We start from the raw sequence: 12,652 nt of genomic DNA, 5'->3' as shown, positions 1-12,652 counted from the left end.
CGGCGCAGGCGTGCGTGATGACGTCATCGCGCGCCTGTGTCGGGACGCAGCACTGTGACGCGCCTGACTCATCCCGCCCGCCTTCCTCTGCGAGCAAGCGCCTGGCCCTGGACATAGGTGAGTATTTATTTTTTCATTTTTTGTTCATTTTTTTTTTTTTATTTCATTTGCCTACTTGGGGGGGACACAGGAGGACCTATTAGGGAAGATAAATCGATTACATGGGGGGGGGGGGAATGTGGGGGCTGTATGGGGCCAAATTATTATGGGAGGGAATACTATGTGGGGGCAAATTACTAGATGGGGCAGTGTGGGGGCAAATTGCTATGTGGGGGCAGTGTGGGGGCAAATTATTATGAGGGAATACTATGTGGGGGCAAATTACTATGTGGGGGCAAATTATTATGAGAGGGACTACTATGTGGGGGCAAATTACTAGATGGGGCAGTGTGGGGGAAACTATTGTGTGGGGGCAAATTGCTGTGTGGGGGCAAATTATTATGGGAGGGACTACTATGTGGGGGCAAATTTCTATCTGGGGGCAGTGTGGGGGAAACTATTGTGTGGGGGTAATTGCTATGTGGGGACTATGTGGGGGCAAATTACTATGTGGGGGAAACTATTGTGTGGGGGCAGTGTGGGGGAAATTGCCATGTGGGGACAGTGTGGGGTAATTTCTATGTGGGGACAGTGTGGGGTAATTTCTATGTGGGGACAGTGTGGGGTAATTTCTATGTGGGGACAGTGTGGGGTAATTTCTATGTGGGGGCAAATTTCTATGTGGGGGCAGTGTGGGGAAAACTATTGTGTGGGGGCAAATTATTATGAGAGGGAATACTATGTGGGGGCAAATTACTATGTGGGGGCAAATTATTATGAGAGGGACTACTATGTGGGGGCAAATTACTAGATGGGGCAGTGTGTGGGCAAAATACTAGATGGGGCAGTGTGGGGGCAAATTGCTATGTGGGGACAAATTACTATATGGGGCAGTGTGGGGGCAAATTACTATGTGGGGGAAACTATTGTGTGGGGGAAATTGCAATGTGGGGAAAGTGTGGGGTAATTGCTATGTGTGGGCAAATTACTATGTGGGGGCAGTGTGGAGGAAATTACTATGTGGGGGCAGTGTGGGGCAAATTACTATGTGGGGGCAGTGTGGGGCAAATTACTATGTGGGGGCAGTGTGGGGCAAATTACTATGTGGGGCAAATTACTATATGGGGCAGTGTGGGGCAAATTACTGTGTGGGGGCAAACTACTATATGGGGGCAGTTTGGGGGAAATTACTGTGTGGGGGCAAATTACTATGGGGGGATTACTATGTGGGGGCAGTGTGGTGGAAATTACTATATGGGGGTGTTGCTATTGGGGAGGCACTATAGGGGCAATTCTATTATTTCTGGGGACACTATACAGGGATTATTGCCTGGAGCACAATAGAGGGTGGTATTATTACTGGGGGTTTCTAGTGGACATTATAGCTGCTGTGGACACTATAGGAACATTTGGGGTAATTCATCAAACTGGTGTAATGCAGAACTGGCTTAGTTGCCCATAGCAGCCAATCAGATTCCACCTTTCATATTTGACAGCTCTTTTGGAAATCCAGTTCTACTTTACACCAGTTTGATAAATTACCCCAATTATATCTATAAGGGTCACTATTTTTTCAGCAGTATAGTTCCTGGGGCATCGGGGAGCACAACGGGCACAGTATTGGGGGTGGCAGCAGGATGACACTGTGGGGACACCAGGATGAGGAGGTTGATGGAAAAACTGAGAAGTCTAACGGGTCTGTGTTACAAACTGTAGAGACGAGATGCAGCTAAAAGATTTTGCCATGGTGGTCTGGGTCTAACGGAGGAGAAGAGGAAAGAGAAGGTCTACATGACAGGAGATGTCACTGGATGTAACAGGTATGGGGGGGGGGGGGCCCAAGTTGGGTAGACAGCCCCGGGCCTATCATGCACTTAATCCGCCCCTGCGCTCAGCTCACTGCACAGAGATGTACACAGCCACCACTAGGGGACGCTCAGCTCACTGCACAGAGATGTACACAGCCACCACTAGTGGGAGCTCAGCTCACTGCACAGAGATGTACACAGCCACCACTAGGGGGAGCTCAGCTCACTGCACAGAGATGTACACAGCCACCACTAGGGGACGCTCAGCTCACTGCACAGAGATGTACACAGCCACCACTAGGGGACGCTCAGCTCACTGCACAGAGATGTACACAGCCACCACTAGGGGACGCTCAGCTCACTGCACAGAGATGTACACAGTCACCACTAGGGGACGCTCAGCTCACTGCACAGAGATGTACACAGCCACCCCTAGGGGGAACTCAGCTTACTGCACAGAGATGTACACAGCCACCACTAGGGGACGCTCAGCTCACTGCACAGAGATGTACACAGCCACCACTAGTGGGAGCTCAGCTCACTGCACAGAGATGTACACAGCCACCACTAGGGGGAGCTCAGCTCACTGCACAGAGATGTACACAGCCACCACTAGGGGACGCTCAGCTGACTGCACAGAGATGTACACAGCCACCACTAGGGGACGCTCAGCTCACTGCACAGAGATGTACACAGCCACCACTAGGGGACGCTCAGCTCACTGCACAGAGATGTACACAGCCACCACTAGGGGACGCTCAGCTCACTGCACAGAGATGTACACAGCCACCACTAGGGGGAGCTCAGCTCACTGCACAGAGATGTACACAGCCACCACTAGGGGACGCTCAGCTCACTGCACAGAGATGTACACAGCCACCACTAGGGGGAGCTCAGCTCACTGCACAGAGATGTACACAGCCACCACTAGGGGACGCTCAGCTTACTGCACAGAGATGTACACAGTCACCACTAGGGGACGCTCAGCTCACTGCACAGAGATGTACACAGCCACCACTAGGGGGAGCTCAGCTCACTGCACAGAGATGTACACAGCCACCACTAGGGGACGCTCAGCTCACTGCACAGAGATGTACACAGCCACCACTAGTGGGAGCTCAGCTCACTGCACAGAGATGTACACAGCCACCACTAGGGGGAGCTCAGCTCACTGCACAGAGATGTACACAGCCACCACTAGGGGACGCTCAGCTCACTGCACAGAGATGTACACAGCCACCACTAGGGGACGCTCAGCTGACTGCACAGAGATGTACACAGCCACCACTAGGGGACGCTCAGCTCACTGCACAGAGATGTACACAGCCACCACTAGGGGACGCTCAGCTCACTGCACAGAGATGTACACAGCCACCACTAGGGGACACTCAGCTCACTGCACAGAGATGTACACAGCCACCACTAGGGGGAGCTCAGCTCACTGCACAGAGATGTACACAGCCACCACTAGGGGACGCTCAGCTCACTGCACAGAGATGTACACAGCCACCACTAGGGGGAGCTCAGCTCACTGCACAGAGATGTACACAGCCACCACTAGGGGACGCTCAGCTCACTGCACAGAGATGTACACAGCCACCACTAGGGGACGCTCAGCTCACTGCACAGAGATGTACACAGCCACCACTAGGGGACGCTCAGCTTACTGCACAGAGATGTACACAGCCACCACTAGGGGACGCTCAGCTCACTGCACAGAGATGTACACAGCCACCACTAGGGGGAGCTCAGCTCACTGCACAGAGATGTACACAGCCACCACTAGGGGACGCTCAGCTCACTGCACAGAGATGTACACAGCCACCACTAGTGGGAGCTCAGCTCACTGCACAGAGATGTACACAGCCACCACTAGGGGGAGCTCAGCTCACTGCACAGAGATGTACACAGCCACCACTAGGGGACGCTCAGCTGACTGCACAGAGATGTACACAGCCACCACTAGGGGACGCTCAGCTGACTGCACAGAGATGTACACAGCCACCACTAGGGGACGCTCAGCTCACTGCACAGAGATGTACACAGCCACCACTAGGGGACGCTCAGCTCACTGCACAGAGATGTACACAGCCACCACTAGGGGGAGCTCAGTTGACTGCAGAGAGATGTACACAGCCACCACTAGGGGGAGCTCAGCTCACTGCACAGAGATGTACACAGCCACCACTAGGGGGAGCTCAGCTCACTGCACAGAGATGTACACAGCCACCACTAGGGGACGCTCAGCTCACTGCACAGAGATGTACACAGCCACCACTAGGGGACGCTCAGCTCACTGCACAGAGATGTACACAGCCACCACTAGGGGACGCTCAGCTCACTGCACAGAGATGTACACAGCCACTACTAGGGGGCGCTCAGCTCACTGCACAGAGATGTACACAGCCACCTCTAGGGGACGCTCAGCTCACTGCACAGAGATGTACACAGCCACCACTAGGGGACGCTCAGCTCACTGCACAGAGATGTACACAGCCACCACTAGGGGGAGCTCAGCTCACTGCACAGAGATGTACACAGCCACTACTAGGGGGCGCTCAGCTCACTGCACAGAGATGAACACAGCCACCTCTAGGGGACGCTCAGCTCACTGCACAGAGATGTACACAGCCACCACTAGGGGACGCTCAGCTCACTGCACAGAGATGTACACAGCCACCACTAGGGGGAGCTCAGCTCACTGCACAGAGATGTACACAGCCACCACTAGGGGACGCTCAGCTCACTGCACAGAAATGTACACAGCCACCACTAGGGGACGCTCAGTGCATACCGTTGTATAAAACCAGTACTGATATCTGCAGCCACAACTAGGGGCACAGGTGTGATGCATATAGCTAAGGCTACTTTCACAGTAGCGTTTTTTGCGGATCAGTCACGGATCTGCAAAAACGCTTCCGTTACAATAATACAACCGCATGCATCTGTCATGAACAGATCCAGTTGTATTATGTTCTCTATAGCCATGACGGATCAGTTTCTATTGTGTCAGAGAAAACGGATCCGTCCCCATTGACTTACATTGTGTGCCAGGACGTCTTACTCCGCACCACATTGCAGACAGAAAAACGCAGCGTTATTCTGTCCGCGATGGGGACACAACCTAACGGAATGGAATGCATTTTGGTGCATTCAGTTTCATTCAGTTCAGTTTTGTCCCTATTGACAAGCAATGGGGACAAAACTCAAGCGTTTTCTTCCGCTATTGAGATCCTATGACGGATCTCAATTGAAAACGCTAATGCGAAAGTAGCCTAATACTGACCTTATCACTATAGTGACCCCTCGCTGGTGGGGCACCTACCTACTAGACTCCTGCTTGTAGATATCGATGATATTTTCCACCAGTAGATTCCTTTGCAGCCCGTACACTCCATGTCTATCGAGGACAACCTCATGTCGGCATGAAGGGCACCGGAATCGTCCTCCTGAAGATACAGTGCTGGAACCGCGGGACTGCCAGAGGGGATTTGAAGCCTATAGAGAGAATCGGGGATTGTGTCAGGAAACATGAAAACTTGCAGGAACATTCTCTGAACAATTGGACAGAACCACTTATCCTGTCCTGTATACACAGTGTGAACACTGCACAGTACCACTTCTCCTGTCCTGTATACCGGGTGTAATCCTCAGTATCTGCTCTTATTCTGAAAATATGTCATATTCTAGGTTCTTCAAAGTAGCCACCTTTTGCTTTGATTACTGCTTTGCACACTCTTGGCATTCTCTTGATGAGCTTCAAGAGTTAGTCACCTGAAATGGTCTTCACTTCACAGGTGTGCCCTGTCAGGTTTAATAAGTGGGGTTTCTTGCCTTATAAATGGGGTTGGGACCATCAGTTGCGTTGTGGAGAAGTCAGGTGGATACACAGCTGATAGTCCTACTGAATAGACTGTTAGAATTTGTATTATGTCAAGAAAAAAGCAGCTAAGTAAAGAAAAACCAGTGGCCATCATTAATTTAAGAAATTAAGGTCAGTCAGTCCGAAAAATTGGGAAAACTTTGAAAGTGTCCCCAAGTGCAGTCACAAAAACCATCAAGCGCTACAAAGAAACTGGCTCACATGCGGAGGAAAGGAAGACCAAGAGTCACCTCTGCTGCAGAGGATAAGTTCATCCGAGTCACCAGCCTCAGAAATCGCAGGTTAACAGCAGCTCAGATTAGAGACCAGGTCAATGCCACCCAGAGTTCTAGCAGCAGACACATCTCTAGAACAACTGTTAAGAGGAGACTGTGTGAATCAGGCCTTCATGGTAGAATATCTGCTAGGAAACCACTGCTAAGGACAGGCAACAAGCAGAAGAGACTTGTTTGGGCTAAAGAACACAAGGAATGGACATTAGACCAGTGGAAATCTGTGCTTTGGTCTGATGAGTCCAAATTTGAGATCTTTGGTTCCAACCACCGAGTCTTTGTGCGACACAGAAAAGGTGAACGGATGGACTCTACATGCCTGGTTCCCACCGTGAAGCATGGAGGAGGAGGTGTGATGGTGTGGGGGTGCTTTGCTGGTGACACTGTTGGGGATTTATTCAAAATTGAAGGCATACTGAACCAGCATGGCTACCACAGCATCTTGCAGCGGCATGCTATTCCATCCGGTTTGCGTTTAGTTGGACCATCATTTATTTTTCAACAGGACAATGACCCAAAACACACCTCCAGGCTGTGTAAGGGCTATTTGACCATGAAGGAGAGTGATGGGGTGCTGCGCCAGATGACCTGGCCTCCACAGTCACCAGACCTGAACCCAATCGAGATGGTTTGGGGTGAGCTGGACCGCAGAGTGAAGGCAAAAGGGCCAACAAGTGCTAAGCATCTCTGGGAACTCCTTCAAGACTGTTGGAAGACCATTTCAGGTGACTACCTCGTGAAGCTCATCAAGAGAATGCCAAGAGTGTGCAAAGCAGTAATCAAAGCAAAAGGTGGCTACTTTGAAGAACCTAGAATATGACATATTTTCAGTTGTTCCACATGTGTTAATTCATAGTTTTGATGCCTTCAATGTGAATCTACATTTTTCATAGTCATGAAAATAAAGAAAACTCTTTGAATGAGAAGGTGTGTCCAAACTTTTGGTCTGTACTGTACACTGCACAGTACCATGTCTCCTGTCATGTATACTGGGTGTAATCCTCAGGATCTGCTCTTATTCTGTATATATGGACACTGCACAGTACCACTTCTCCTGTCCTGTATACTGGATGTAATCCTCAGGATCTGCTCTTAGTCTGTATATATGGACACTGCACAGTACCACTTTTCCTGTCCTGTATACTGGGTGTAATCCTCAGTATCTGCTCTTATTCTGTATATATGGACACTGCACAGTACCACCTCCTATCCTGTATACTGGGTGTAATCCTCTGTATCTGCTCATATTCTATTTTTCCCCTGACGTCCTCGGCAGCACATGAAGGGTTAAGTCCGTCCCATTCTCGCCCTATGACCGCCCACCTAGATAATACAAACAAGGTAATTAGTTACTTAGGTTATATATATCTCCCGCTCTCCCACCTCCGATGTGTTTTTTATTTGTCCTCATTCTGAAAGGACAGGCCCACCGGATCGTTGGAGCCGTCGTGCCGTGGGGGGTGTCCCAGGCTTAAGGCTCAGAGTCCAGCTTGCCATGGGGGCTCCTTGGCGCTGCTCTGTTTGGCGTGCCGCCCGCTAGCCATGCTGCCCGAGGGAGTAGTTCTGCCGCACATCGCTGCGCTGCAATGGCGGCTCAGGCAGGCAATGGAACGCACCGTGGAACGCAGCGCTCTGCGTCTGACGTCATCAGCGAGCGCCCTCCCTCCCAGTTTTTGCAGCAAATTCTAATATTTAAGCGGTATGTGTGTATGCTCGGCTGCCCTGGTGCCTTGGCAGCCGAGCTCTTCATCCACAAGGTATTTCTCCTGGGCCAGGTTGTTCTCTTACCCTGGCTTACAGTTGAAGCATCTAGGATATAATTATGTATAATATAATTATATGTATTCATGTCCTCCCTACAGATGTCCAGCCATTCTAGTCAATGGGGGGAAGAGAGCCAGAAAGCACAGGCACAGACTGTGTCAATCCTGCAACCAGCCTCTCCCTGATGATTACTGTGGGATCTGTAAATTAAAGGTGTCTTCACATTCTCCAGAATCCTCACCCAGACGTTTAAAGAGATGGAAGAAGCAGTCCCTGTGCATATCTTGCATTAAGCCTCTTCCTGATAATTACACTTCCAATATCTGTGCAGACTGTACTCAACCTGAAGTCGTGTCCGAAGAAAATACTAAGAAACTTATCTCGTTACTTGAGTCCGTTTTGTCTCAATCCAAGAAACATAAGACTCATAAAAAGAAGCAAGCTGATCCTAGCCCATCTACATCAGTGGAGGGGTCATCACGCTCAGAAGGCGAAATTTCCTCAGACCCTAACTCAGAAACTGAACTAGCCACTGAAGATAATTTTTTATTTAGAAAAGAGGATGTCAACTGTCTCATTAAAGATGTAAAACACATAATTGAATCCAAAAAGGAGACGTCGGCTGATCAGGATGAAGGAAGTTTATTTTATTTTCCGAGGAAAAAAGCTCGCATACTTCCAAGTCACCCGGTACTAGAATCCATTATCCAGAAGAAATGGAAACATCCTATGAGAAAGTTGGATTCAGGCAGAAGGTTCAGAGCCATGTATAAAATAGACCCGGCAGAATCGGAGAAGTGGGAAACACCTTCCAGGTTTAATCCTGCTGTGGCTAGACTGGCTAAAAGGTCCTTTTTTCCATCTGATGATTCCACATTACTGAAGGATCCGATGGACAGGAAGGCAGACAACCTTCTAAAGAGACTCCACACCTATTTAGCCTCTCTTAAAAAAGCCTCTATGGCTGCAGTTCCTGTAACCCGCGCTCTAAGAGTATGCTTAAGTCAACTCGGAAGGGATATTGAAGACGGCATCCCTAGAGATGAGTTACTTCAGCAGCTGCAAACCTTGAAGCTTGTGCCTGAGTTTCTCTGCGACTTCCCGGTCGATACTTTAAGAGGCCTAGCAAAGAATATGGCACTCTCAAACTCCATTAGAAGGTTGATCTGGTTGAAGTTATGGTCTGGTGACATCTCCTCCAAGAATAATCTATGTTCTCTTCCGTTTGAACCTGGTAGATTATTTGGCTCTCAGCTGGATAGTCTTCTCGAAGCTAATAAGGAAGATAAGGCTCTGGATTTTCCTCTATCAAAGCGTAGAGTCCAGTCAAGGGGATTTCGGCCTTATAGAAGACAGCGTTTTCAAAGATCAGACTTTCTCGGGCAGAGGAAGATCTGACCGTAAATACCTTGGCAGTTCATCCGAACAAGGCAAAAGGAGACCGGAGGGAAAAATCCACCAAGGAAGATTTCTGACACCAGAGCCGAAGAGTAGGGGCTCGCCTTACTCAGTTTTACACAGCCTGGCAGGAGATTACCTCAGACAGCTGGGCTCTGGAGATTGTGAGAGAAGGATACTCGCTGGAATTTGTTCACCATCTGAGAGACCGTTTCCTTCTAAATCAAAGAGAAGACCCTCGTGTCATAAGTCTGGTAGAGGAATTTCTTCAAAAAGGTGCATTGGAACCTGTGCCAAAACATCAAGAAGGAACAGGAGTATATTCCCGGGTGTTTCCAGTCCCCAAATCAGAAGGAAAGTGGTGACTGATTATAGACCTCCGTTATGTGAATCATTACATCAGGAAGATACATTTCAAGATGGAGAACATAAGGTCAATCACGTCCCTGCTTTAGGAAGGGCACTTAATGGCATCCTTAGATTTGAGAGATGCGTATCTCCACATCCCGATAAAAAGATCATTAAGACGGTTCCTGAGAATAGCTATTGTCACAGGGGGGAAAATAAAACATCTACAATTCAGAGCTCTGCCCTTCGGCCTCTCATCTGCACCCAGGGTCTTTACGAAGATAGCGATTATTGCTGTAGTGTTCCCTTATCTAGACGACTGGCTGATAGTGGCACCTACCAGAGACTTGCAGACTTCACATCTCCAGAGAGTCATCAATCTTCTTCATACCTTAGGCTTCCTGATCAATTGGGAGAAGTCCGACATTCAACCATCAACGTTGAAAATATTTTTGGGGTTCCGGATAAACATGTGCACTATGACCCTTTATCTTCCCCCCTCCAAGATAACTACAGTAACATCAGAAGTAAGGACGTTAATTGCTTGCAAAAGGCCTATAGTCCGCAGAGTAATGAAAACACTGGGTCATATGACTTCGGTAATAGATGCAGTGCCATGGGCGCGGATCCATATCCGAGAATTACAACAGGACCTGTTACGGGTCTGGAAACACGGTCACAGTCTTGCGGCTCGAATCAAGTTGAGACCATCCACAATTGCGGATCTAAAATGGTGGTTGAAAGAGAGATATTTATCCAAAGGGAAATCCTTCCTGTTTACACCTCCAGTAATTATTACCACAGATGCGCCTGCCCTGGGCTGGGGAGCCCATCTTTAAAACAAATGGGTTCAAGGTGCATGGTCCTACGCAGAACGGCAACTATCCTCGAATTTCAGGGAATTGAAGGCGATCGAGCTGGCATTGCAACATTTCCAGACGGATCTAAAAGGCCACATGTTTGATAAAGGCTAGTCATAGCCGAAACGTCGCTGTCAATTTTATGCCTTGTCGTGAGGCGCTCGTTTGAATAAAGAGGATTTCGTGGATATGCTGCTGTGGCCTCCTACCGGATCTAAAAGGCCAGTCGGTCCTGGTACAGTCGGACAATCTCCCCGCTGTGTTTTATATAAACAAGCAGGGAGGCACAAGGAGCCTTCCCCTCCTCTCATTATGCAAGAAGATATTTGCATGGGCAGAACTGTACCTACAAAATTTGAGAGCAGTGCATATCAAAGGCTCTTTGAATATACAAGCGGATCTTCTGAGCCGGAAGAGAATCAGGCAGAGTGGGAACTAAATCCGAATTACTTTCTACAGATTACAGCCAGGTGGGGGACACCAACATTGGATCTGATGGCTTCCAGACAGAACAGAAAACTACCCATGTTCTGTTCAATGAACAAATTCGACAAACCAACAGCGATAGATGCTTTCTCAATAAGCTGGAAGGACCAGTACGTTTAAATTTTTCCGCCTGTCCCTCTCATTCTGAAGGTCCTACAGAAAATTCTACTGGAGAGGCCTCAAGCGATATTGATCACTCCCTTCTGGCCGCAAAGGCCTTGGTTCTCACTTCTACTCCAATTGTCGAGAGGACTGGAAACTTCCTCCTCACCCTGATCTACTCTTACAGAACGGCCTGTATCATCAGAATCTAAAGAGACTTCATCTCACAGCTTGGAGTCTGAGAGGTCCAGATTAGAGGGCAAGGGTCTCTCCGGCCCGGTCATCAATACTTTGCTTTCCTCCCGTAAATTTTCTACCAATATCAAATATGAGAAAATATGGAGGAAGTTTACATCTTGGATGTTGGAAACTAATTGTCCGAATATTACGGTTCCCGCAATTATTCAGTTCCTTCAGGATGGATTTCAGAAGGGTTTGACATTAAAAGTACATATGACAGCTATAAATGCCATGACAGAAAGCAAGTATGGAAATCATCCTTTAATAAATCGCTTCTTTAAAGCCGTAAAAAAACTAAGACCAGTTCTTAGACATCCTATGCCTGTTTGGGATTTATCACTAGTCCTGAGAAGATTGACTGAACCTCCCTTTGAACTGTCACGGCCATGGCTATGACCGTGACTCCTTAACCGCATGCGGTTGCCTGCGGTTTGGTTTGGATGTTCAACCACAGGTGAGGGCCGCTGGTTTGTGGCCTCACTTGTGGTTGCCGCGGGCAACTAGTTGTGTTGTGTATGTGTCATCAGAGCAGCCTGAGCGGTGCTAGGCAGCTTGCTGCAGTGGCATGCGGTTACACCTGACTACCTCTATGTTAGGTGTGTGTGTATGGTGTGCACTGTGTTTTATGTATTGTGTGCACTTCCCCTTTTAGGGGTGTTTTCCCTTCCCTGGTAGTGGAAGGGTTAACTCCCTTTCTGTGTGTGTTAGACACTGGGTGTGTCTGTGTGGGTGTGGCCACTTAGGCCTATAAAGCCTCTGTGTTTGGCATTGCTCAGTGGGTTGCTTCAGCCATGCTTAGCTGGAGCAGCCTCCTGTGAACTCCATCTGCCAGTGGGGGCCACCCTTGTGGTCATAAAACAAATTGTCATTCTTAAGTTTATGTCAAGTTTATGTGTGATGTCTATTTGATGTTTTCCTTGTTTTTCTGTGCAGCTATGGATCTGGGTCCCTGTGTGTGGATGCGTTGTGATCTTCAGCTTGCCAGCACAGGGATCCAGTCAGCACGGCTGTGGCAGGTAGATGGAACTGGATCAGTTCACCTGCCATATCTGTTTGATAGATCTGTTTGTGTATCCCTCGAAAGAGGGTGAAGCATGCATCGCCATATCCTGATGGGCTGCATGCGCGTTCTCCGGAGGGAGAGCGTTGTGGGGGTTTCGCCGCTGACGGCGCGGTGAGTGGCTTTTCCCCGCCATCCCTTCACCCTGCTCTGTCTTGGTGTCCCCTGATTTTTTATTGCACCGTGGTGTTTGGTGTGCGGGCGCACACCTTCGTAAGAGGGTGCAGCATGCAGTGACATCTGCTTGTGGCCTGCATGCGTGTTCTCCGGAGGGAGAGCGTTAAGGGGGATCACCGCTAACGGCACGGTTGGTGGCTTATTCCCCGCCACCT

The 12,652-nt window shown here is 49.1% G+C and overlaps 1 protein-coding gene across 1 annotated transcript in view; it reads right to left on the bottom strand.

Annotated features, from left to right (window-relative positions):
- LOC122922674 (tripartite motif-containing protein 54-like) overlaps positions 1 to 12,652 on the bottom strand; it is a 55,761-nt gene that overhangs the window by 34,625 nt on the left and 8,484 nt on the right. Inside the window, exon 2 of the mRNA XM_044273371.1 lies at positions 5,233 to 5,405. Within this exon, the coding sequence (XP_044129306.1) occupies positions 5,233 to 5,405 (173 nt within the window). The remainder of the gene's footprint in view (positions 1 to 5,232; positions 5,406 to 12,652) is intronic.

This window comes from Bufo gargarizans, unplaced genomic scaffold (assembly GCF_014858855.1).
Source record: "Bufo gargarizans isolate SCDJY-AF-19 unplaced genomic scaffold, ASM1485885v1 fragScaff_scaffold_591_pilon, whole genome shotgun sequence".
In the NCBI taxonomy this organism is placed as follows: domain Eukaryota; kingdom Metazoa; phylum Chordata; class Amphibia; order Anura; family Bufonidae; genus Bufo; species Bufo gargarizans.
Note: the sequence above shows the minus strand (reverse complement) of the source record. Positions and strands in the feature narration are given on the sequence as shown.